This window comes from Marmota flaviventris, chromosome 8, assembly GCF_047511675.1.
Source record: "Marmota flaviventris isolate mMarFla1 chromosome 8, mMarFla1.hap1, whole genome shotgun sequence".
NCBI lineage: Eukaryota > Metazoa > Chordata > Mammalia > Rodentia > Sciuridae > Marmota > Marmota flaviventris.
Window position 1 is genome coordinate 11,698,114 of NC_092505.1, and position 27,216 is coordinate 11,725,329.

At 34.1% G+C, this 27,216-nt stretch overlaps 1 protein-coding gene across 4 annotated transcripts in view; it reads left to right on the plus strand.

Moving 5' to 3' along the window:
* The window catches only part of Scaf4 (SR-related CTD associated factor 4), a 58,872-nt gene that overhangs the window by 19,000 nt on the left and 12,656 nt on the right, over positions 1 to 27,216 (plus strand). The window contains exons 2-19 of one of the 4 annotated variants that reach the window (XM_027929116.2): positions 4,341 to 4,424; positions 5,276 to 5,320; positions 6,830 to 6,991; positions 8,547 to 8,682; positions 9,281 to 9,420; positions 9,964 to 10,140; positions 14,129 to 14,328; positions 14,667 to 14,775; positions 16,385 to 16,552; positions 17,166 to 17,251; positions 17,880 to 18,070; positions 18,832 to 18,932; positions 19,280 to 19,393; positions 20,455 to 20,611; positions 21,831 to 21,988; positions 23,605 to 23,770; positions 23,854 to 23,940; positions 24,098 to 24,289. In XM_027929116.2, the coding sequence (XP_027784917.1) occupies positions 4,341 to 4,424; positions 5,276 to 5,320; positions 6,830 to 6,991; positions 8,547 to 8,682; positions 9,281 to 9,420; positions 9,964 to 10,140; positions 14,129 to 14,328; positions 14,667 to 14,775; positions 16,385 to 16,552; positions 17,166 to 17,251; positions 17,880 to 18,070; positions 18,832 to 18,932; positions 19,280 to 19,393; positions 20,455 to 20,611; positions 21,831 to 21,988; positions 23,605 to 23,770; positions 23,854 to 23,940; positions 24,098 to 24,289 (2,473 nt within the window). The remainder of the gene's footprint in view (positions 1 to 4,340; positions 4,425 to 5,275; positions 5,321 to 6,829; positions 6,992 to 8,546; positions 8,683 to 9,280; positions 9,421 to 9,963; positions 10,141 to 14,128; positions 14,329 to 14,666; positions 14,776 to 16,384; positions 16,553 to 17,165; positions 17,252 to 17,879; positions 18,071 to 18,831; positions 18,933 to 19,279; positions 19,394 to 20,454; positions 20,612 to 21,830; positions 21,989 to 23,604; positions 23,771 to 23,853; positions 23,941 to 24,097; positions 24,290 to 27,216) is intronic. The other 3 variants (XM_027929118.2, XM_027929117.2, XM_027929119.3) reach the window with 3 other exon arrangements.

The following is a 27,216-nucleotide window of genomic DNA, read 5'->3' on the forward strand; positions in this document are numbered from 1 at the left end:
GTGAAGGAGATTGGAAGTAAAAACCAGGAAGAGAAAGAAGTGAGCCAACATTTATTGAGCACTGTTTTAGATGCTTTCGTATAGTAATCTACTGATAATTCATAAAGATGGCAAACAGCATTTATTTTAAGGACTCAGAACCAGTTGCCATAGAGGACCCTGTCTTCTCTAGAAATATTTGGATGAGTCTATATTCAGAATTAGAATTTCACTGTACAGAATGCTGGCTGTTTATGTGCTTTCTGATGCCCCAAGATAAAATTGAGATCCAAAATGTAAAAAACCATGGCTTAATAAGTCTTATAAAATTGAAATTTGATTACTTTTGTATTTAGCCCACTCTTCTGATCATCTGAACAACGTTGACAGTTTTCCTGATAAGTTAGCTCATTCATCATAGGGTTTTTAAACATCACATAAAGTTCACATTAAATATTGTAACTTACATTGCCTCTAACTTGTTGCCTGGGTAGACAACATCACTTTGACTCTATGCCATATAGTACCTTCTATTTAGATCTATATTCTATTTCTTTTTTGTTGTTTTTATTTTTTATTCAACATATCTATTTAGTCTTTATTATCTTCAGTGTCTGCACTATTCTTCTGTGCTAATGTATTTTAAATAACTCACTGCTAGTTATTTCCTGGAAATAACTTGATTTGGGGGAAACAACACATTATAGATTAAGTTCGGACACTTAATTAGCCTTATGACTCTGGGCATATTCTTCAACTTCAGCATGCCCATCTGTAAAATGGAATTAAAGCATTTACCTCACCATAATAGACTGTTTGTGTTTCTGTCCAAATGATCAATGCCAGTGTACATGATTACTAGGAAAGTATATGAATTTATTTCAAAGCATATCAGCTTAATTTCTCAGTGTCTATATCTATAAAATGAATATGTTGGTTTAGATAGCAGGGAACCTTTTTGCCTTATAAAGTGTAGAGATAATTTGGTGAATTTGTGCTTTGAAGAAGTCAGTAAAATATCCTTATTTTTTTGTTTTGTTTGTTTGTTCCAGGGATTGAACCCAGGGGCATTTAACCACTGAGCCACATCCCCATCCATCCATTTATTTATTTATTTATTTAGACAAGTTTTAATTTTAAAAAATTATATTGGCAAATATGCCTTCAAATAAAGAGTAACAGATATCACAAATGTACCTGGGTAGTGGTTTCTTGGGAAATTTCCTAGAAAAGGGGAAAAGGAATGATCCCAAGTGCCTGGTTAGAACATCTGGAAATTCCAGTGGTTTCCAAGGTTTTGCTTTCAACAAAAGTTGGGAAAGTCCAGTCAAGTTATTAGCTGACAAAAACTAATTAAAAGAAACGAATGACAGTCCAGAATGCTGTTATTTAAGTAAAATATGTGCAAAGAATTGGCAGACATCATAGAGCCACTTGGGGGTAGGGCTTCCTAGTGTACCTGTTGGTCCCCCTTGCCACCTGCTTTCCTTCCTCCCCTCCCCTCCCTCATCCTCTTCCTCTTTATCCTCCTTGCTCCAACTCTTCTCCCTTGTTTCTCCCTTTCTCCTCCACTGTTCTTCCCTTCTCTTGCTGCCCCTCCTACCTTTTTATTTTTTATTTCAAGATAGGGTCTCACTAAGTTGCTGAGGCTGGCTTTGAACTTGCAATTTTCCTGCCTCGGCCTCCTGAGCTGCTGATATTATAGGCATGTACCACTGTGCTTAGCTCTTTGAACGTTTTTGAAGGAATTCTTTTAAAGATAAATGCCTCAAAGTAAAATTGTTGGGTTATGAAACAAAGATTTATAAGCTTTTTTACATGTGTATTTTGAATGCAGTATGGTTTTCTCATTTCTGAGCCTGGCTTCTTGAGTTTTAAATAATAAATTTTTAAACCTCTATTTTTGAAACTTCTCTCTACTTGTAGTGTTTTTCTTCACAAAATATATCAAATACAAATTCACAGGTTTAATACTTTAGAAAAAGATTGATAAAAGGGAACATAAAGGGCATTTTAAAAGAAACTTTAAATGTGATGGAAACCTTATAACGCCTAATTGATAAGTGACATAAGGTTGGTCACCAATAATGCTTTTTTCTCATCTTTATGTGCTTAACTCCAAACTTGCCCCTATTTAGCACTTGGGTGCTTGTTGAATAAATGAAGTGATAGCTAGAAATACATTTCTGCTTTCTCACCATAAACTACTTAACTGATTAGAATTTGGAATCACTTTCAAAACTGAGATCACTTTTCAGCCAATTAATTGAAAGGGGAAAAAACAAAGTTTGGTTTGCATCTGACAGTGCCAGCTGCCTTGAATTTTTTTTTTTTTTGTATACCCTAGCCATCTATGGTGTCCTGAGCTCTCTTAGCAAACAGGCTTCTTCTAACCTATCCTTATGACTTCAGTTCGGTAACTTTTCTTTTCTAGCCTGGCCTTGTCTTCGTGTTGGAGATCCATCCTCCTGTCTTTGCCAGGATTTTCGGTAGACATCCCAAATTAAATAAGATTCATTGTTCTCCCTGTATCAATGTGATATTTAAGCAGGATATTCAGATACCTGCCTGACAGCTCCCACCACCGAATTCCTTATCATAGTCTCTGTACAAATATAATCAGTAAGCAGCATTGTATAAGGTGAGAATATGAGTGTGCTTAGGAGTGTGAGCTTTAGAATCAACAAATTTTAGTTCAGATCCATTTTCTGTATGTTGTATAAAACAGACTATGTAACCTTTTTGAGCATCTTCTCAAAACAGTTATACATGATACACGGTAGGTATGCAAATATTGGTTCTTCTTTTCCCATCCTCCTTTATTTTTGGACACACTTGGACTGTCTCATAGATGATGATACCTTAACAGTTCTCTTGTTTTTTTAAATAAATATGGTAATTTAAATACCAATGAGTTTTTCCTCAGAAGCTGTATTAATTTGTATGCATATTTGATTTTTTTTTTAAATACAGGCAGTTTCTTACTGCTAAAATGATAAAGAAGTGCTGAAATATTTAAATTTTTGTTTTAGTTCCTCATTGGTTTATATAGCTTCAGTGATGACTATTTTATTTCTCATTGTTTTTCACTTAGTGTTTATTCTCCAAGAGAAATTTTTAATAATGTTGGTAAATAAAATAATGAAATTTAAAATCACAGCCTAGACGATCTCTTTTCACAAAATTCCTATGTAAATAGGGATGTTAAGCATTTCTCCTGTTTAATATTTATAGAAAAATTCTACCCCTTTCTATTTAGAGTATCTGGTCTTATATCCAGCATTTCATATATCTGTTGTACCATTGTGTCTAGTTTTGGAAAACTGAAAATTATGAATTTTTAGGATATGCTACCAGGTAGGGCTATTTACCTTGGGGAAAAAAGACTTGACAAGGGAGATGGGCAGTACTGGGAATTGAATTGAGGGCTTCAAGCACACTAGGCAAGCACTCTACGACAGAATCTCTTTAGGCTTGCTTCTTTGCAGCAGCTAGTTAATATCCACTGGGTCCATAATTGCATATTGATATTAATTAAAAATGAATGGAAATGTGATTCAAAAGAAGATTGATAAAGCTTAGGAATCCCTGAAATGTACTTCAAAATAACTTCTTAATATCTCCAGTGAGTGTATGTCTACAAGTAAACAAAACACAAGAATTTAAGAAGCTAGATAGATATACGCTTCTTTTGTCAGGATTTTATCTTTATAACTTTCTTGGTTAGATTTAAATCTTCTTGGTTACATTTAAATCTTTGAGGGAAGAAGTATTAATGTGTGGTTAGATCTCATGGGAGCACTTGATTAAGGTGTTGACCTTTTAATAATGGGCTGTTGGTCTTATTGACTAAATGAAGAAATTTTGAATTCCTATATTACATCACAGATTAATGGAACTTTATAATGGCATTTAAAGTTTCTTGCCTGTTTTCTCCGTATGAACCGTAGAATTATTTGAAGTTCTCTAAAATCTCAAAAGAGATTTGATTTTATATTGCATTAAATATTGACAGTCCCACTTATTGCCACATTTAGTCCAGGAACATGGTGTTTGTTTCTATTCAAATCATTTTTTTCGTTCTTTGATAAAGTCCTATAATTTTTTCTATTACAAGTTTTGCAAATTTCTTAATGTTTTTACCTCAAAATCCATGAAGTTTTTTTCTTCGTTATTTTTAATATGATATTTTTCTGTTGTATTTTCTAAGTGTTATTTTTTAAGGTAGGAAACTTCATGATTTTTACTTACTAGCCAAATTGTTTAGTCCCAACAGTTTTGTATTCTCTTTGGATTGTAAATATTTTTGTAGAACAAGGGAATTGACCTCTGAATTTACTTTTTTTTTTTTTTTTTTAAAGCTCTTTTCACTTATGGATATGAAACCTCCCATCTCTAGAGCCAAGATGATTCTCATTACTAAAGCTGCTATAAAAGCTATTAAGGTAAGAATAAAATAAATATATTTAATATAAAAGTGTTTTTGAAATTTTGAAAATGTTATTCATCTTCATCAAAGGACACTAATATGCTTTTGCTGAAGGTTCATGATAATACTGTGTGCCTTTGAATTGTATGTTATTTCAGGGTTTTTTTTCTTTATTTCATTTTAATCCTTGTTATAAACCAGCAGCTATTAGCTTCTTTCTTATAAGAAAGGAAAAAAAAAATCAGGTTCCATGAATTTAAATGGCATACCCAAGATCACACTTAAATGACTCATTTTATAGAAACTGCATTGCTTAGTTCTAATTCCATTGTTGTTGTTGTTGTTCCTTCTATAAGATTGCCTAATATCCTGCTTTATGAAAGTTTATTGATTAAAAATCCAATAGAAGGCTGTGCATGGTGATACTTGCCTGTAATCCCAGCGGTTTGGGAGGCTGAGACAGGAGGATCACAAGTTCAAAGCCAGCCTCACCAGTTAGTGAAGCCCTGAGCAACTTAGCAAAACCCTGTCTCAAAATAAAAAGGGGTGAAGATGAGCTCAGTAGTTAATTACTTCTGGATTCAATCCCTGCCCCCTCGCCCGAAAAAATCCAATGGAAGGACCTTCTGTTTAGGGTTAATTTTGTAGTTTTTGTTTTAGCTAATTCCTTTCTAATTTGTTATTTATGATTCTTTCCCCATTTTTTTGCTTTCGGATTATTTCTCATGTTTTCTTTGGTATTATCTTGATAATTTTTTAATTGTATACATTTCAAGGTTTTTTTTTAATAAATATTAAGTATTTTTGAAAACTATAGGAAATGTAGAAAGTATTAAACTTGCCAATAATTTTTTTTATTCTTTTCAGCTTTATAAGCATGTAGTTCAAATAGTAGAAAAGTTCATCAAAAAGGTAACTATTTCATTATAACTCATTTTATTTATGATGCATATTTGTAATTTACATTGTAAATTGTGATTTGAATGTTTTCTTCTAAAGCTACTGTATTTGAAAGTAGCCTTTAGATGTTCTTTTTATTCACTAGAAGTTTAAAAAATGTTTATAGCAGCATCTCATTAAGCATTTACTGTGAACTGGGCACTCAAGTTTTTTGTCGTGTCTCACAGCAAAATTTTCTGTCTTTGGGCCACGAGCCTTATATGCCTGATGGGCCTGCTTTACCCTTTGTCCATCTACTCTGTTGACATTATCTCACCTTCAAGTATTTCAGATGAAATTACTTTGATGTTTTCCCTATTTTCATCATGATTAAGCCTTTTTTAATTTGTTCTGCATTTATATGTTGTCTTCTAACTTGTGAGGTTAAATTAGCACACGTGTCTCTGGAAGACCTAGAATAGTCTTGGACAACTTTATCCTATCCTCTTGACCTGGAGCTGTGCAATGTAGTACATACTAATAAATGTTTTTATCAGTGGGAACTTTTTATAGCAGCAGATAGCCACTGTGTCCTGATTACTGGAATGTTTGCATTTGAATATATTTACATTTTGTTTATGTACATGAACATTTATAAGAGAAAAGTGGAGACAGATGTTGGTTGTTAACCTACTTTTCCACTGAGTTTTTCCTAAACATCTGCAAAATACTTCTTTGCATAATTGTTATCATGATTTACTCAGCCAGTTCCCTATATCTGGATATTTAGATATTTCTGACTTTTTACTTTTTATAGAAAATGCTTTGATAACTAGCCTTGTGGGAAAAATATGTACATATCTCTTTTCCATAGTATAAATTCCTAGATGAGTAATTGTTGAATGATAGGCTTTGCTTTTATTACTAATTGTCTTCCATAAGGATACCTTACGCCACTACTACTAGAAATGTGTATGGTGTCTATTTCTCTATTTTGGGGGGAGGGATGTGTTAATTTTGCGTATCAAAAATTACCTTTAAACTTTTATTCCTCTAACTTTGTACTTAAGTAGAATTAAAATTGGTTTATTCTTAAAGTTATTTTAGGGCTGGGGATATAGCCCAATTGGTAGAATGCTTGCCTCACATGCACAAGGCCCTGGGTTCAGTCCCCAGCATCATGGGGAGAAAAAAATTAAAGTTTTTTTTTTTGATAATTTTAAAAGGTTGGTTTGGAATAGAGATGTTCTTAGGTGAATTTATATGAAAGTGGCTTAGGGTTTAATAAAGTAATATCAATTCTGAGAAATTGGAGGAGGGAGAGGAATCAGACACATCTAAAATCTTGGGTCTGAAGTATCTAAAAATGGTATTCTCTAGGGACTGGTGGGAAATTTGACAAGTTAGCTAATAAGATGGCTGAAACATTTGAGTAGTTTCTAAACAGTGGTTGGATGAATATGTAAGGTTGCATAATATGAAAGTAAGGAGTGATTGTGAGTTTGATTTTCTTGTATTGACTTTACATTCTTACCCTTGCAGTGTAAACCAGAGTACAAGGTTCCAGGATTATATGTAATTGACTCAATTGTGCGACAGTCTCGTCATCAGTTTGGAACTGATAAAGATGTTTTTGGGCCAAGATTCTCTAAAAACATAACTGCCACATTCCAATATTTATATCTTTGTCCATCTGAAGATAAGGTATAGTTAATAATTCTTAAATTAAAAACTTGGATTCTTGTTGGATTTGTTATTTTTATGTTTATTTAATTGTGTGTTAGATATTTAAAGCCTACTAGATAAAATTTCCATGTAGTGATCTTTGTAAGTTTGAAGCCAAACCCCAGTGTTCTCTGCAGTGGTCATTTCATATTTGTTTTCTTGTGAAATTCTTCAGGAATGTAGTATTGTTGAAATATGAAAGGAACCAAATTTACAGAACAAATGATTGCTGGAGAAAGAGGGGAAAAAGGAGTTGCTAATTAACAGGTCTAATTTTTTTAGCTAAGCTCAAGTAAATTCTAGAGATTTGTTGAATAGCATGGTACCTTAAAAATTTGTTAGGAGAATAGATCTTGTATTAAAAGTGTTCCTTACCCCAATAAAATAAACTTCAAAAAAATATGCTCTAGAAGCATAATCTTGCTTTAAAAAAAATACTGCTGGGAAGATAGGCTTTGTATAGTTGTGATGAAGAAATTCTGTAATAAAAGAAGTGTTTATCTCAGATTACTGCTTAGAAGGAAAGGGCCAATAGTTAATCGTCTTTCCCAGCATATAGAAGTGCTAGAGTAGCTGGTGTTTATTTATTAGCAATTAGATAATAGTATTTGGTTCCTTTTACATATATAGTTGGTTTTACAATTTATTGTTGAAAAACATTTACAGATACAATAAGTGGATAATAAATTGGTGGAAGAAATTACACTGGTAAACATACTCAGTAATGAAGAATGGAGATATTTATAATAAATCACATATAAATTTGGGTGTGAAAATATTGTTTTTATTCTTTTTTTTTTTTTTTTTTGAGAGAAAGGAAAAAGACAACCGATTTACTACTTTGCTAGTAAAGTAGAAACACAGGGGACTCTTGTCCCAGAGGCTGTGATTCTGCCTCTTAAAAGAGGGGCGCTCTTGGGGAGTTGGGGGTTGTATTAAATAATAAAAACAGGAATGATTCCTTGAGTGGAAGATAAAAATTGTGCTTATGAATAAAACATCTGGATCTCCTTCAGTTTACTTGGTCACAGAAGAATTTACTTCTCATTTATAGACCATTTTCTAAAATATTTAATTATTTTAACTGTTATTCTAAAGAAATTTCTTTTTTATTTACTTCTCTTGTTTTTGGTCCATGGTGGAATTTCTTTGTAACTATAAATAAAACACAGTTAAGGGTTGGGACTGTAGTTCAGTGGTAGAGCGCTTGCCTAACAACTACAAAAATAAAAAATAAAAAAAGAAAGATTAAACAGCAACAACAACCCAAAAAAAGGTGAAAACCTCAAATAATATTTTTTTTAATAATCCCTGTCTCGATATTCTGTCTTCCTAGATTATCCCCACCAAAGAAAAGGCCTGATTAATGTAGTTTAATTGAATTATAATTGATGGGGGGGGTTTCTGCTTATGAAACAGACTTAGCAATGGAAATGTTAGCCCTAGGTGGTCTTTCTCCTTTTTTGTAAAAAAGTAATATAACAAATTATTTATGCAAATATTTATCACATTCATGTTTTCTCATACATTACAGAGTAAAATAGTTCGTGTGCTGAACCTTTGGCAGAAAAATGGAGTGTTCAAAATTGAAATTATCCAGCCTCTTTTGGACATGGCAGCTGGAACCAGTAATGCTGCCCCTGTAGCAGAAAATGTTACCAACAATGAAGGTAGAGTCATATGTGTCTGTGTACTTAAATAATGTTATAACTGCCTATATTGGTAAAATTTTTCCATTAAGTGGAAACTTAAGTTTACATCTTAGAAGGTAGTTTTTTTCCTTTTTCCATAATTCTATTCCTAATGAAAATATCCTTTTGTTACTTGTTACAGTATAAACCTCAGTTTTATTTTCTCAAAGAACCATAAAGGAGTTTAAAAAGAGAAAATTGTAAGGTGACTGTACCGAGAATTGAACTCAGGCATTTGACCACTGAGCCAACATCCCTTACCTAACCCCCACCTTTTCCAATTTACATACAGGGTCTCACTGAGTTGCTTAGCGCCTCGCTTTTCCTGGGGCTGGCTTTGATCTCAGGATCCTCCTGCCTCAGCCTCTCAAGCTGCCTGTGCCACTGAACCCAGCAATTTTTTTTTTTTTTTTTTTTTTGAGTCAGGATCTCATTAAATTGCTGTGGCTAGCCTCAAGCTTGGTGATCCCTGCCTCAGCCTCCTATGTTGCTGGAATTATAGGCATGCATTACTGCACCTGACTGTAAGTTAGCATTTTCTTAGGTTTTAATTTCCCCCTTCCCTTTTTTTTTTAAGGCTCACCTCCACCTCCAGTCAAAGTTTCTTCTGAACCCCCACAAACCACCCCAAACTCCATACCTGCAGTACCACAGTTGCCCAGCTCTGATGCTTTTGCTGCTGTGGCTCAACTGTTTCAGACAACTCAAGGCCAACAGGTAAGCTACCCATTCAACGATTGAATTGTTGCATGGTTAGGTCGTGTCATCGGTTCTTGTTTTTCCGTTCTTCATTCATAAGCACATTGAAGGGAGGAAATACGTCTGCTTTTCGACTAGAGAGGCCCTCACTAGGAAGATAATTACATATGATAATAAGAAAAATACAAATTTGAAAAACAAGGTAATGACAATACATCTTTGAAAACAACTTTAGAACTCCTAAGTGGCCAGTGTTCTTGCTCACAATCCTAGTAGCATTTCTGATTGATTTAAAAATTGATTGGAGAGAATTTTTCCACATTTTAGAAAAACTCATTTTACCTTGTTCACAATTAAGCGTATTTCTCTTTTCTTTTACCTTCATTTTGTATCATTGAGATTGTCAGTAAACATTTTTAACTTTAAGCAGTGCACACTGTAATATCTCCATTCATAAACTTAACCAATAGAAAAAGATGGATTTTTTTTTTTAAAGTAAATTAACTTTTGTACTCTGATTATACTTTGTTGTGTGGTTTATCAGTTTTCCCATTCTTTAAGCTTCAGCAGATCCTTCAGACTTTTCAACAACCTCCAAAACCACAGTCTCCCGCTCTTGACAATGCTGTGATGGCTCAGGTTCAGGCTATCACCGCTCAGTTAAAGACAGCTCCTACACAACCACCTGAACAAAAAGCTGCTTTCCCCCCACCTGAACAAAAAACTGCATTTGACAAGGTACGCTTCTCTCACAGCACCCACCTCATTGTCTGTATCACTCAGCTTGGATTGTGGGAGTTATCCTTCTGTAGCTTTGCTATGGGTTGTTCCCTTTATTGTTTGTGATTTGAGACATTTTCTGCTTACTCAACATCAAAATGTTGATTATTTTTCCTGGTTATAAATATAAGATGTGCTCATTGCAAAAGTTTTCATGGAATGAAGGATATTGAACCCAAGAAAATTCTTCATTAAACTGCATCCTTAGAAACTACTACTGTAAAATTTTACTATATATCTTTTCAGAAGGAATTTCCTGTGGATATATACTTTTCATTAACTGTTCATAATAACATACCTGCTTATTTTGATCTTACTCTCGTCTCACTTTATTGTTGATGTTACTGCTAGTGGGTTTAAATTTACAGTTTTAAATAAATGCTGTTTAGTATATAGGATTCCATTAACTGGACCGGTCAGTTGAGCCATTCTCCTACATATATAGACTTCAAATTACTGTGTTGTTTATAGACCCTAGTTACCATATCTATAATGTGAGGGTTTTGGTTGGTTCAGTGTCTTTCAGCTGCTGTATTGGACCTTATGGTTCCTTAAGTACATCTAAGAAGCTTTGACTAAGGACATGGGTATGCTGAACATGGACATTTCAGAGATTCCTGGGAAGTTTAACCCACAGAGCTCCACTGTTGTCTGTTTTAATTGGGTGTATGGCTATGTGAAATTTCATTTTACTTTAAAAGTTTTTGTTGCAAAACACAAAAGTTTGAAAATCATGGAACTAAATGATATCTTTGGTTTCATAATCTCTAAAACTTCTGATTCTTTCCAACATTCTAATTATAAGATAATTATAAGCTTTATTGCCAGTGTTTCCAATTAAGAATCCATGTAGTGAATGCTGGTTTTCATTGTATCCTAGTAATTTATGAATGACTACTAATTAAAAGGTTGGATGCATTCTTTTTAAGAAAAAAGGAATACGTGTTAGAGAAAACAAATAATATTGAAATTATAAAATATAAAGGGAAGCAATTCCATACTAGTTTGAACATATTTGTTGTATTCTTTCATATCCAGTTTAAGGCACAATGTAAATTCTTACATTGGTAGTTTTATTAGTTTTTTATTCTGTGTTTTGATTCAGAAAACTCCATACCTGCACTTCAAAAGAATTTATTCTTCTAGTAGCTTTTATTTTTTTTTGTCTCTATTTCCTCCTCAAATCTAGTTGAATCTTACATATGATAATTTTTTTGAATTGCCAGTTCTCCCTCAGTACTTTTTTAATGCACTAAAATTTCCATCTTTCTTTGTCTAGCTTAACAGTGTTCTATCCCACTAATATATTTATTTCTGCTTCATAATCAGTTGTAACATTTTTTTAGAGAGATTTTTTTTTTTCGTTTTTGGCGGACACATCATCATCTTTGTTTGTATGTGGTGCTGAGGATCGAACCCAGGCCGCATGCATACCAGGAGAGCGCGCTACGGCTTAAGCCACATCCCCAGCCCCAGTTGTAACATCTTAACATGTAAGCTAGGGATTGACCCCAGGACCTTGCCCATGCTAAGCAAACACTTTACCACTGAGCTACATCCGCAGCATGTAATATGCCATGTTTTATTTCCAGGTGTTCCCCCTACTTTCTCAAACTTTCTTTGGCTATTCATGGTCATGTGTATTAGTATTCTCCAGAGAGACAACCAGTGATTATATGAATTGATGGAAAGAGATTTATCTTTAGGAATTGACTCATGCACTTAGGGCCAGAAAATTTGAATTGTCATGCAAGTCAGCAGGCTGGAAATTCAGATTAGAGTTATCATTGCAGACCCGAGTCTGAATTCTGCAAGCCTGCAGACTGGAAACTCTGGCAAGGTTTCTGTGTTGCAGTCTTGAGAATTCCTTCTTCGGGAAACCCCAGTTTTTATTCTCAAGATCTTTATCTGTTTGGTTAAGGCCTACTCCTTAGGAAGGGTAGTCTGCTTTACTCTATATGATTTTAGTGGTGATCTCCTCTAAAAAATACCTTCATCTGGATTAGAGTTTGACCTAACTAGTTTAATGATACTTTCTTCATGTGACAGAAAAACTGTTGATTTTATTTTAGCTCATAAATGGTCACAGTATTAAATGCTTTAGTTTTCTAGTTGGTTCTCTTGGGTTTTCTAAGTAGCTACTAAATTTGACTTTTTCTCTCCAATATCCATGCCTTTTTCTTTTTCTGCCAGTGACTAGGCCTTCCATAAAAATATTAAGTAAAGATCCTGTTAGTAGGTGTTCTTATAATTTGACTTATAATTCCTCCAGTGTATTTTACCTTAAGTGGGTTGGCTAGTGTTTGTTACATCAAATTTATAAAAAGGAATTCTGTGTTTTTTCATAAAATCGTCTATTTTTAGCTAGTCCACTGAGAATTTGTCAATTTCAGTGTTTTGTGGAGCTTCAGTTAATTGCAGAATTCTTTTGTCAGAGCAACATGTATAGATCTTAAAACTTTAAAGAAATATCGATCTGTGATAAAATGCAAAGATCGTAAGTTTTGTTTTTGTTAAGAGACTTAAAATCAGAATTTTAACTTTGGCTCCTATCACTATCCTGATGTGGAATTAGATAAATGTTCAGTATTTACTAGAGTAAATTATTGATGGCAATAACTATATTACTGCCACAGGAGTTAAATAAACTAATATGTGTAAAACAGCAAGGTACCTGGGCTTAGAGTTTATGTTTAGAAAATATGAAATGTTTGTTTATAATAAGAACTTTTGATCCTCTGATGTGTGGGGGGGCACAAGTTAGCTCTGTCCCAAACACTTTATACTTGGTTTAGTCCTCCATACTGTATTGTTTAAAAAGGGGCCTGCCTTCCTTTCCTAATTTAGGAATCTGTTGTTCAATGAAGTAGAACCACAGTCTATAGGCAGAACTATTACAGAACATTTGGAGTTTTGACTTTGAAATCCATGAGTAGAATGGACACATCTTGAAGGAAAAATTTGCTTGTTGTAAGCCAAAAACTGAAGGCTTTGAAGGCCCAGTGTCTACATCCTGATTTTACCATTCATTGACATAATAATCTTGGTTATGTTTCTTAATTACCTGAGGTTTAGTTTCCTTATCTATAAAAAGAACAAACTAGATCTCATTGCAGGCTGTTGTTGTTGTTGTTGTTGGGGGATGGTATTGGGATTGAACTCAGGGACACTTAACCACTGAGCCACATCCCCAGTCCTTTTTTGTGTTTTATTTAGAGACAGGGTCTCACTGAATTGCTTAGGGCCTCAGCCTCCCAAGGCCCTGGGATTATAGGTGTGTACCACTGCGCCCACCTATTCTGATTATTTTTAATGGAAATTTATGGTAAGCTCTGAAGTTTGAAAAAGAAGCTAGTGAATAGGTGGTGAGACAACTCTGTGTCTGTGTCCTGTGCCATTTTCTTTTTCATATTAGTGTATTCCTTTTTTTTTTTTTTTTTTGACATTTTAACGGTAAGAATTTATTTGCATAGATATTAAAACTAATGAACTGAACAATTATCATATTAGTATAATCTTGAACAAGCAATATAGGGATATTTCACTGTGTGTGTTCATAGTGATTGGATAAGTTATCTTATACATTGACATTTGACTAAGAATGTACACTCATTTTTATATACACAAAGTTCCAGAGGTTTTTAGTCTTAAATGAATATTTTAGGAAAATAAGTACACTGCTCAGTTAATTATGAAATTAAGCAAATAGAAAATGGTCAGAAAATTTTGCGTTTATAATTGGAGAAGAAAAGCTGAATAAAAAATTCTGTCTTTTTCAAAATGTTATTTGTGTAAAAATTGTCTTTCAACCAAGATCCTCTGGGACACTTGCAAAATTAGATTATATCCAACATTGTGGTGCGGTTAATGATGATGGTAAACATCTGTTGTTTAGACTGAATTCTAGTCTAAATTTTAAAATGGAATATTGGCATACCTATTCCAGAAGCTGCTTGATAGATTTGATTATGATGATGAGCCAGAAGCTGTGGAAGAATCAAAGAAAGAAGATGCTGCCGTCACCACTGCAGTACCTGCTCCTGCTGCACCTCCTGCATCTTCTGTAGCCACACCTGCTACCGCTGCTGCTGCACCCGCTGCTGCTGCACCCACTGCCACCTCACCACCTCCCCCACAGACAACATTGTGAGTTTCTAAGTTGGTAATAGTTGTGAAGTATAATCTGAGTAACATTTAGCCACCACCACAACCCCCAACTTTTTTTTTTTTTATGGAGTGATTATTTTGTAAAATTGGAGCATTATGGATTTTCTTTTGAACAGAGGGTATCCTGTTAGATTTAGAATTTAAAAATGGCTTTTGTGTTAGAAATAGTACTGAGAATATAGTACTAATGACTTTTGGACAACATTCAATATGTTTTTATAACATAAATGTGTCTGAGAATCTTAAGTGCTTCTAAATGAGTTAAAAGACTCTTCACCTTTTTTTTTTTTTTTTTTTTTTTTTTTTTTTTTTTTTAGTGGATTTCCTGGAGATGGCATGCAGCAGCCAGCTTATACACAGCATCCAAATATGGATCAGTTTCCACCTCGAATGATGGGAATGCAGCAAGATCCAGTACACCATCAGGTGTGGGCATTTTTCTTGCAACTGAGTTTTAATAACTCAAGATCTGTTCCTTAGAGAATGTAGTTTGCACTTCACAGACCACTGTTAACTTGTGTGATTAAGTAATACAGCAGCTCCAATTAATAACTGTTAAGCATAAGACTGTTATAATTTTAGTTAAAATAGTTTAGAGAGACATTACAGTTCTATTTAAAAAAAACTCACTTATTTAATTACACAGCTCTTTCCCATTTTTCTGCATGTTGTACAGTTACATACTATAGAGCCTTCAACTCTCAATGTTTAGAAATATAGTTTGAAATCAGAAATTAAAGGAGCATACATAGCATACTGGAGATTTACAGGAAGTTAGAGATTCGTTCATTGAATCTGATTCAGTAAGTCCTCTAATTCAGTTTCTTAAACTTGGCTATGCATCTGAATTATTGGAGCAAGGAGAGGGCATGTTAAAAATACAGAGCATGGTTGGGCTCACTGGCAAATGCCTATAATCCCAGTGGCTCAAAAGGCTAAGGCAGGAAGATCTTGAGTTTAGAGCCAACCTTGGCAATTTAGTGAGGCCCTAAGCAACGCATTGAGACCCTGTTTCTAAATAAAATACAAAAAAGGGTTGAGGATGTAGCTCAGTGGTTGAGTGCCCTTGGGTTCATTCCCCAGTACAAAATATATATATGCGCCACACACACAGCATATCCCTTCAGTACTACAGTCATTCTAGAGAATCTTGGTTTTTGATTTTCTTCTTTTCAATGCTACAGTGATTGTCTTGTTGGATTCTCTTGTACAAGCCAGCTCTGGGAAATAATACTTTATGTAGTCTTTTTAGAAAAGACTTTAAGACATCTCTTTACCCTATATTCATTCTCTTAATATGTATTTATTTCAGTTTCCTCTTCATATTTTATAATATGAAGTTAATTTTAGTGACTTGTTGGTGATGTTTGGAAAGTATTTTAAAAACCTGTTTAAAATATGAATAAAACTCATGAATTACTGTATTTCCAGCAATTACTGATAAGTTTATAATAATTGGAAAGATTTTGTGACATTAGTATATTATACTTGTTGTGTTAGTGCTTGAATTGTACATGCAGAAATAATGTTAAGTTGTGGTTTGCTAAGTTGGTATTATGAATAAAATGAAAAATTTTTAAATCATTATTTTATTTGAAACTCTGAGTATGTTGAAATTACTCTCTTAGTAAATTTAAAAAGAAGTAAACCTAGAAATCACTCTCCCAAAAGGCTAACTTGCCATGAAAGAAGTTGAAAGAAGCAATTCACAGTAGAGTGCGTTTGACTTTAAGTTCAGCCTATCATGGTGCTTCCTTATGTAAATAAAGCTATGTCTTCAAATGTGTAAAGTCAAACTAGTATATTCATAATTTCGAAATGATTTGTAGGATTTTTAATCTAATACTTGAGTGTGTAACAATATTTCCGGGAAAGATTATACTATTGAAATTGTTAAACATTGTTGAATATCATTGTAGCTTTTCCTTGATTGATGTTTATAGAAGGTGTTTTAGTTTTATATAAAGTAACTAAGCATTTTCCAAATTGTTTTTGATAGCTTTTACTTAAAATCTAATCTAATTAAAAATTAAAGGTTCCACTTCCTCCTAATGGACAAATGCCAGGATATGGACTTCTTCCTACACCTCCATTTCCTCCCATGGCTCAGCCTGTGATTCCTCCAACTCCACCAGTACAGCAGACTTTCCAACCTCCTTTTCAGGCACAAAATGAACCACTTACACAGAAGCCACATCAGCAGGTAAAATTTTATTAGATGGACAATTATTGTTTTGGTTGACAGATTTTTTTTTAACTTTATGTTTTTTAATTCTAATTTGTTATATATGACAATGCATTTCAGTTCATATTACACACATATATAGACAATTTTTCATATCTCTGGTTGTACACAGAGTCACAAGTTGCCTTGATTTTTATGGACGTTTCTGATTTTCTGTTTGCCATCTTTTTTTTTTTTAATATGAAGAAGGAAAAAAAAAAAAACAACACTGTGGGCATATATTAAACCCTCACTATCTGTGCTCCATGTTTTTCACAGGGAAAGTGGACATATAATACTTCCAGTTTCCACAGGGATCTGTGAGGTTTGAGATAGAGTATAGAAGACATCAATGCCTAGTTTACTGTCTTAAAGTGTTATATAATGTCCAGAAATAGAGAATTGCCAAAATATGACATTTTTGTTTTGTTGTTTTAAGTGATGACCACTTGTTATTAGAAATTTGGTCCTAAGTAACTAAAAGATGAAGACATAATCTCTTTGGAGCAAGAGTTTTTTAATTGAGTATTTGTTAGATTTTGGCATCTAGAATTTGCACAGTTTCTTATTTTATGATGGTTTTGTTTTTAAGGAAATGGAAGTGGAACAGCCTTGTATTCCAGAAGTTAAGCGGCATATGTCTGATAGCAGAAAGTCAAGATCTAGGTCAGCATCCAGGTAATTTAGAGAAAATGTCTTACCAATCCTATATGTCTTAGAAGACATATAGGTGAAAAACAAATAAGGTTATTTTAATGAATAGCACTTTATATTCATACGTGGGGTAAAGGAGAAACACAAATACTGATTTTAAAAAGAAAAATCTAAGGTCTGTAATCTTACCCATGTTTTCTTCAAGTTGATCTGGTGTCTATTTATGTAGAATAACATGGTATTAAAAAAAGAATATACTCAAAGTTCCTTTACAACTTTTATCAACCAACAAAAGTGAGAAAGTAAAGCCTTCTCGGATTAAGTATTTTAAATTGCTGCAGAAAAGAAGACTTTCCTAATTAAAGTAGCAGTTCCTTAACCATGAAAATTTACTTCTTACATTATAATTTAGTTTCAGAGGAACTGAAGATGATAGATACCTTTATAGGCTGATAACCTTTCTTATTTAAATTATATGCATGCTCTCTATCCCCAGGCATACTAAAGATCTTTAAAATGAGTTCCTGACTAATCTTAAATATCCAAAACATTAAGTTACCTAGTTGTTTTTTTTTCCCCTCTAACTTAATATGAGTATGTATTTTCTATTTTTTTCTCCATGTACTATCCATCCTCCTAATGAAAATATTAGGTCACCAAAAAGGAGACGATCTAGATCTGGTTCTAGATCTCGAAGGTCTCGTCATCGACGTTCCCGATCACGGTCCAGGGATAGACGCCGACATTCTCCTCGATCTCGATCCCAAGAAAGGCGTGATCGAGAAAAAGAGAGGGAACGGAGACAAAAAGGCCTGCCTCAAATCAAACCAGAAACTGCAAGTGGTAAATAACCCTTCATATTCAAACTTCCTGCATTATTTTTTATATGGTTGGTTTAACATGTTTTATAACTGTGAGCAGAGCCATAAATGAAATATTATCACTATGTTGTTTTATTCCAAATATTGCTTTCTTGTGTCTTGTTTGAATTTAACCATTTACAGGATATATTAACTTGCATTATTACCTGAATCTCATCAGATATCTTTAGAATATGTTTAATAAGGTATACTAGATATATTCTTGTTATAAATCAGTAACTATTATAAAGATTTTAATTCATAATAATTTCTGGGGCATATAAAATTTCTGACTCTATAAAGCTTATTGCCTAGAATACAGCATAAAAGAAAAACTGTATACACTCAAGAGTTGGAAAAGGATATCTCCATGTAGTGAATAAAGCACTGAGTTAGTTTTTAAATGAAGAGACTTAGACTCAAGTCCTGGTTCCACTGTTTATTGGCAAGGTGACTGGGCAAATTATTGCTTCTTTGACCTCAGACTTCATTGAGATCTTTGGTCTAAGTACAAAAAGACCAGTTTTTCTAACTCTTAAGTATGCCTTTAACTATTCTGGTTCCATTTCTAGAAGTGCTAATACAATTTTCTAAATTTAAAAAATTTTGTATAGGAATTTTCTGTGTTAAACTTTGGGTATCATAGATGTGCTCATATATTTTATGTAACTTTTTTAAAATGTAACTAACATGAAGTTTACTTATTAAATGTGAATATTTTTACAGTCATTCTTTTATTTTCAGTTTGCAGTACTACACTCTGGGTGGGACAGCTGGACAAAAGGACTACTCAACAGGATGTTGCCAGTCTACTAGAAGAGTTTGGTCCCATTGAATCAATTAATGTGAGTATTTATTTAATTATTTAATGATAGTGGAGCAGATGTGAGTAATATCATTTTACGAAATTAAGGACTTGAGATTTGAGTTATAATTTCCATAGACTTGTAGAAGTCTATGGACTTGTGGCTACAAGTTTAGGTGTTCTGAGTCTGTGCTCAGCACTCTGCATTTAATATTTCTTAGACTGTGAAGTTTAATTTTAAAATTTTTGCTGTGAAAGTCTACTTATGGCAAGGGACTTTGGCCATGGTTTATTCTGCATTGGCTGTTGGGGTGAGGAGTGGGGCTGTTGAACCTGGTTATTATATCTTGTTGCTTTTTTTTTTGGTAATAAAATGTCTTGGAGCAGATGATTCCTCCCAGGGGCTGTGCCTATATTGTTATGGTTCATAGGCAAGATGCTTATCGTGCCCTGCAGAAACTGAGCCGTGGAAACTATAAAGTAAATCAAAAATCCATAAAGGTACAGTTTTATAATTATTTTTTATTTTAATGTGGAATTGATATGTTGCTTTTTAAAAACTAATTTGGGCTTAGTTATGACTTGAGGCATTTCAGATATATCCTTTTAAAATTCTTAACAAAACCTATAATGTTTATTAAAACATAATTTTAAATGTTCAGTGCATAGTAGGAATTGAAGGGGGGAGGTGTTGGGTATACAACCCAGGGCCTCACAGAAGTATGTCTATAGACTATCCCCTTGTTTAAGATAGATAGTGTCATCAAATATAATTGATTGATGCCTTAAATAAAATGTGTTTTAGCATATTTTTTTGAGATTTATTACTATCTCAAAATGAACTGTGAAAAATGATTATTAATGATATAGAAAATGATTCAGGTACAAAGCCTTTCGTATCCTCCCTGCCCCCCCACCCCGAGAAATCAAAGACATTGTTTCATCAATGTCCTAACGTTTTTATTTGTTTCAGTTTGTTTTGTTTTTCAGTACTGGGCATGGACCCAGTGCGCTCTACCACTGACCTGCATCCCCACCCCTTTTATTTTTTTAGACAGGATTGTTCTAAGTTGCCCAGGCTGGCCTGGCACTTAAGAGTCCTCCTTTGTCATCCTCCTGAGTAGCTGGGATTACAGACATGTCCATTCTATCTTGCTCCTAAAGTCCTGTTTTAGTTTTATTATAAGAAAGATTTTTTGTCTAATGTTGATTAATTGTCAGGATTCCATAGACTTTCAAAAATGACACCCAGCATGCCAGGCTATATAGGAAACTTTCAGTCTCTAATGAACTTATTTTCTATGAGCTTTACAATGGCTGGGCTGGGTAGTTGGGGTCAGGGTTAGGGTTGATAAGGAGCAGTTGCCATTGAAATTTTCAGCTGAGGACAAAATAAAGGTATAGCCAGTTCATGTTGAGAGTAAGAGTTTGAGATCCAGAAATAACTAGTGCCAATGTTCCTTTACTTCCTACATCCAAATGAGTAGCATGATGTGGAGTAGTGAACTCTTTAAGACTTACAGTGTCCTTTTCCCTTCATATTTTCACTAATGGTGAAATAGATTGCCTGGGCCTTAAACAAAGGAATAAAAGCAGATTACAAGCAGTATTGGGATGTAGAACTTGGAGTTACCTATATTCCATGGGACAAAGTCAAGCCTGAGGAACTGGAGAGTTTTTGTGAAGGAGGAATGTTGGACAGTGATACACTTAACCCAGGTAAAACTGTAATTTCTTTTACAGTTCATTTATTTGCTTGGAAGTGTGTTTAATAAAATATCTGGTTTGTTCTTTATAAGAAAAAATTTTAGAGATATAACACCAACACAAGGCTCAAAAAATTTTGGATTTGGGAGGATTACACATTTAAGGTTTTTGAATTAGAGATGGTCCTGCCTGTAAAATCTGCAAATATTCTGAAACATTTCTAGTCCCAGGCATTTTGGATAAGGGGTACTCAACTTGTACTCTTTAATGCAGTGCTTCATCATAATTTCTTTGGAAATTTTTAAATGTTCAGAGAAGCAATGAAAAGAAAATGTAAAGACTAGGATCTTCAGTTACCTCTGGTTATTAATATTACAGATGCCAGATTGACAGTAAGATTGCAGTGGGGAAAATAGAAAAATATATGGGCATGACCTATAGATTAATAGATAACAGAAACAAAGGGCATAAAGTGGCTTGGAAAATAGAATGAGCATTCAAAGTAATCTTGAAGTAGGAGTGATGTTTGAGAGTCAGAATTGGTTAAAAATAAAAGTGCTGTACTATTCCCAAACGCCACCTTATCTTTCCATAATGCATGGTGCCTTCACTTAAGGATAGAGCTTGGTTTCTGTTCAGGCAGTCAGACCTGCTATCTTCCAGGTATCTGGGAGGCTCTGAACCAAAACTAAAAAGGCTGGGGAAGTGGTAGTCCTGAAGCTCATACACAATGGGATGGGGGGGGGGTTCCTTTAAGAGAAGGAGAATCTCTGATGGATTAGTGTTCTAGAGGACAGAATGGAAAGATACTTACCTATTTTTCATTTGACTAGAAGGTATGTGGAAACATGTGAGAGGATATCAGAGTTATTCTTTAATATTAGAGAAAGTTTATTTAGTACACTCCTGTGGTTAAAAACAGACTCTAGAGCAGGGTATGTCTGGGATGAATCCCCTACCACTTACTAGGAATGTGACTTTGGGCAAATTATCTTTGCTTTCCTCATTTGTAAAATGGGAATATAATAGTAGTCTACTTTAGATAGCTTTGAAAATGTTAGTATACATAAGTGCTTAGGATGTGGCTAGCACACTGTAAGCACTTTTTTCCATGTTTTTTATTGTTCCTTAATTTAAATAATTATTGTTTATAAAATTCACATAGGAATTTCCGTATTAATTTGGCTCCGATTTTTATAATCTCATTGTTACATTTCTTTAAATTTTATAGATTGGAAAGGAATTCCCAAGAAGCCTGAAAATGAAGTTGCTCAAAATGGAGGTGCAGAAAGCTCACATACAGAACCAGTATCACCCATACCTAAACCTTTACCTGTGCCTGTACCTCCTATTCCTGTTCCTGCACCTATAACAGTGCCACCTCCACAGGTGAGAATATTTGGGACATAGTTTAAATTTTTAAGAATCTGAAGATTCCTTTATAGATCTTATTGTAGTCGTATGTCTAGATTCAGTCAGAACCAAAAGTACATACATATGCATATTTTTTATATTGTGGCATATCATGTCATTTATAATCTCTATAACACTTTCTTTTCATAAATATATTGCTTTACCATCTGTTCAGATTGTTCACTGTCTTAAAATATTCTAGACATTAATTCTAATTATTAGTTTTGTAGGTACATACTCTTTTTTTCTTATGGGTCCTTTATTAATACTTCAGAATATTATTTACTGAAGGAATTTGGATATACACCCAGTACAGCTGCTTTGAGGGAAGGAGAGCCTCTTAATCTTCAGTTTCAATGGTGCCATCATGAATTTTTTTTTAACAGATATTGAAAGCTAGTTAATAAGCTGAGTGTCATTTAACATAATGAGAGGTGTATTATTAGAAAAAAACCTTTGCTATCTAGTTAATTCACCTGGTGCTTCAAAAGAAAAAATGCATATTCTGATAGAATTGCATTTGAGTTCCAGCTCCATTGTTTGTGCTTAGCAGTGTGACTTTGAGCAAAGCACCTAACCTTTCCTAGCTTTGGCTTTGTGTTCCTCTTAGGTCAGAGTTGTTTTGAGGAATAAATGAGACAATGTGTGTTAAGCACTCAGCATATTTCCTAGCATATAATAATAATAATGAGAAAACATTTGGTTGAAATTTATAAATACTAGATCCATAGTTCTGAATCAGATAAATCTGATTTGTCACAAAAATAGGTTGTCTGGTCTCTTGATTTTCTCTAATGTAAGGGGAAAATTACATGTTTTGATATATAAACAGCTGGCATTTGTTGGCTATTTAGTATAAAGTGTCAGGTACCAGTAATTAATGTGTATTACTCAGTACCATAATTATGTGATATTGGCACATATCCCTTTTTTTCATATTGGGATTTGAACTCTGGGGCACTCGACCACTGAACCATTTCCCTATCACCTGATTTTGTATTTTATTTAGAGACAGGGTCTCACTGAGTTGATTAGTGCCTCGCTTTTGCCGAGGCTAGTTTTGAACTCTCAATCCTCCTGTCTCAGCCTCCCAAGCCGCTGGGATTACAGGCATATATGTACCACCGTGCCTGGCTGGCATGTTTCCATTTTAGAAAGTTTAAATAGCTTGCTTCCCCCACATGTAGCCACCTAAGAAGAGGGTAGAGACAACTTAGCTCCAGGATTTGTGTTCTTAGCCACTAGGTGATTGCTAAGTAGCACTTCTTAGAGCTAGAGTTCCCAAAATTCATTGAACTTTGAAACATTTTTAAAGGTATCATTTGCTTTCAGAGCACCAGTGGATGCTGATGAAATAGTGTTTGCATTCCTGAAGGAGAAAGCAAAACTTCCCCTTTTTCTCATTTGACTTACCTTTATGTCATATTTATATAATTGTATCACAAGTTATATCTTATAACTAATTTATTGATAGAGTAAGCACAAATTTAGAAACATTTAGTTTTCCAGCAATAAAATATTTATTTCATCTAAATATACTGTGTGAGGGCAGCTAGGTGGATAATTCCATTTTTATTTTTGTTTCTTTCTAGGTCCCACCACATCAGCCGGGTCCTCCTGTAGTTGGTGCTCTCCAGCCACCCACATTCACACCTCCTTTGGGAATTCCCCCTCCAGGTTTTGGTCCTGGTGTTCCTCCACCACCTCCTCCACCACCATTTTTGCGCCCAGGATTCAATCCAATGCATTTACCACCAGGTACACTAAGTTGTTTGAGAAGACATTCTTTTAGAATCTGAAATGAAGTGATACAGAAGTTGACATTATTTTTCTTGCTTTAGGTTTTCTTCCTCCTGGACCCCCACCTCCTATAACTCCACCAGTATCCATTCCTCCTCCTCACACTCCACCAATAAGCATCCCAAACTGTAAGCATGTTTTTCCATTGTGTTCACTTGACCTTTTCAAGCTGGGGGTAGAAGGGAGAATGAACCAGTAATAGGATCTATAGTGTGGCAGAAGAATGTTGACCAGGAAGATAATTAATTATTCAGCTTCACATGTTGATGTAATTATATTCCTTAGCTACTATCGCTGGTATAAATGAAGACACTACAAAAGACTTATCTATTGGAAATCCCATTCCAACAGTGGTGTCTGGGGCTAGAGGAAATGCCGAGTCTGGTGACAGTGTGAAAATGTATGGCTCTGCTGTGCCACCTGCTGCACCCACGAATCTGCCTACCCCTCCTGTAACCCAGCCTGTTTCACTTCTTGGTAAGTTGATTTTTTTTTTTAATCATTAGTTTCCCCACCCAAGTTAGGTATCTTAAAAATAATGTGAATTTTGGAGAAGTGGTCTCTGAGGCTAGTTTTCTTTGAGGAAAATCTTCTTAAATCAAATGTGTGTTTATAAGAAACCTCAAAGGTGGCAGACATCATGCTTATTTGTCTTGAATAAATGTTTGGATTTCCACATCTTAGTTTGGTACAAAAAATGATTAATCTCCTATGTAAAAGAAATTGTTACAGAATTCATGATTAGCATACCTTCTTACTCTTCCAGTTTCATAAAAATATTTCTTTGATGATATAGGTTTTTCTTTGTCTGGATCAGTTTTTATCCATCTGAAACCTCTGAACTTTGATAGCATTTTTTGTAGGATGGCAAATCATCTTTGCTACATTGCAATAAAATGACTGGTTTCTGAGTAATAGTTTCAGCTCCTGAGGAACCACTTTCCCTCTGACTCCTCAGTTTTCTCCTGATGGAGTTTATATTCTTTATCTACAACCTCACTACTGCAATTAAGAAAGGTATGACTTAATTTTTTTACATCTTTAGGAGGGCTTAGTCTGGCTGGCTTAAATTATAAAAATATGTCACAGTTAATTTCAGTAGACCATCTTTTAAATTAATATATTTTTATATTTGAAGTAGTTATTGCCAAGTATAACTAACATTTTATTCTCCTAATGGGAAGATAATGCTTACTTCCTGAATGTTATAGTATTCTAGAACTGTGAGCCCACTATGTTTGTAGAGGTGTGTGTGTACACATTTGCTTTTATCATCTTAGATTTTTTTTTTTTTTTTTTAAGGGAAAAACCATTGGTTACCTCTGAAATAGGTGTAGGACTATGGGACATCGGTTTATGATGAAGGATTTTTATGCTTTCACCTATTCCTTTATTTTTGTAAATTTTGATGATATAAATATACATATACACACACATTTATAGTAGAAGCCAATGGCATTCTGTGTATTCTGGCCTCTTCAAGACTGAGCTCAGTCTTGATTTTTTATTTCCCTTAGGATACAGATTGGGAAATAATAAAAGACGATTTGAGACTAAAATTTATCACAAGTAATTTGGCAGTATTTATCATAATGATGGAAATTGATTTGTTTTAATAAGAAGGTTGCTTAAGAGATCTACATTGTAATGAAAATTGTAGTAGAAGCAACATCACACAGGAACCAAAGAACCTTAACATCTTTGTGGCTTGTTGTCATGCTTAAAAATATATATGTATTTTAGTTGTAGTTAGACACAATACCTTTATTTTACTTATTTATTTTTATGTGGTACTGAGGAACAAACCCAGGCCCTTGAACATGCTAGGCAAACGCTCTACTGCTGAGCCAGTACCCCAGCCCTAATGCCTTTTTTTTTTTTTTTTTTTTCCTTTTTTCATATTTATAAGATGGTTGCACCAGGGTCACAGAATCTGAATCATAGAATTTTCTGATCAACCCCTTCTCTCCATATTTTCTCTACCCACATACACCTTCGGTTATGAATTCATTTTGAAATGAAATTTTGTCTGTGGTCCGTGAATAATAGGTCACTCTGGACTGTTTACAAAATTATGTGCATTTGTGTTTTTCTCTGGGCTTAGTAAATTCATTGAATGAGTGGAAAGATTTCATGATCTCCAAGAGTTTAATAACTACTGCTTTCAAACAACCCTGAAGAGTAAGTACCTGCCTCTGATTTAACATTAGATCTTGAAAACCTATTTATTTATTTACTTACTTTGATACTGGGGATTAAACCCAGGGACCATTTAACCACTGAGCCACAACCTGAGTCCTTTTTTGTATTTTATTTAGAGACAAGTTTTCACTGAGTTGCTCAGGCCCTTGCTGAGTTGCTGAGGCTGGCTTTGAACTCACGAACCTGCCTCAGGTTCCTGAGCCACTGGGATTACAGGTGTGCACCACTGCACCCATGCTGGCCCTTTTTTCCTTACCACTACTGAACAGACAGTTTAGCCTCTGCATCCAACATGTGAAACAAAATATAACACAGAAAAAAAAAAAAGCTAGTAAACTTAGTAAGCTCAGTGCCACAATACAGATAATTAAACTTTAAATCTTTCTTCACATTTCGTATTATTTTTGTCTGGCTTATCAGACCTCCTCCCCACTGAATAAAATTTCCATGAGAAAGGGATACTCATTCATTGCAGGGCTATTGATATTTCACCTCTGCTGATTACTTTTGACTGTAACTTTTAAAATGGAAGTTTAAAAATTGAAGGCCCTTTCAAATACTGAAAGGTTTAAAATTTGACAAAGTAAAAATGAAAACCATTTTTAGTTTTATTAAATAAACAAAGTGCTTTAACTAAAGTGCAGTTCTAGTTGTGAGGAAAAAAGGCCTTCAGTTTTTAATCAGAAATCTTGAAAATAATATCACATAAGTTTTGACCTATTAAAAGGTTTTTAAACTATTACAAAAGTTTATTTAACAAAATAAGAAAATGCACTTGACCTAATTTTTACATCATGGTAAAAGCAGGCTTTTTGGAGAAGGGACATGGATTTTTCTGCTGAATAGCTATCATTTATATTCACTAAGGCTTCTGACATAATACTATTTCCTCATTACCACCTATTGTTCTCTTGCCCACTGGTTGCCATCTTCACAGAGTCATCTGTTGTAAAGATTCATAAAAGGATTACATTCCCACAGTATTTCTTGAATGTGTCTACCAATATTTAATTTTAATGATAAATTCTTGTCCATCCTTTTTTTTTTTTTTTTGACTTGAAAAGGTAAGCTTTACTCATGGTGAATACTTGGCAGGTTCAAAACTGCTTTTTCAAAATAAGATTCTTAATATGTCTGCAAATAAAGAAGGAGTGGTTAAAACAGACTAACCATAGTCCCATCATTTTGATGAAGGAATGCAG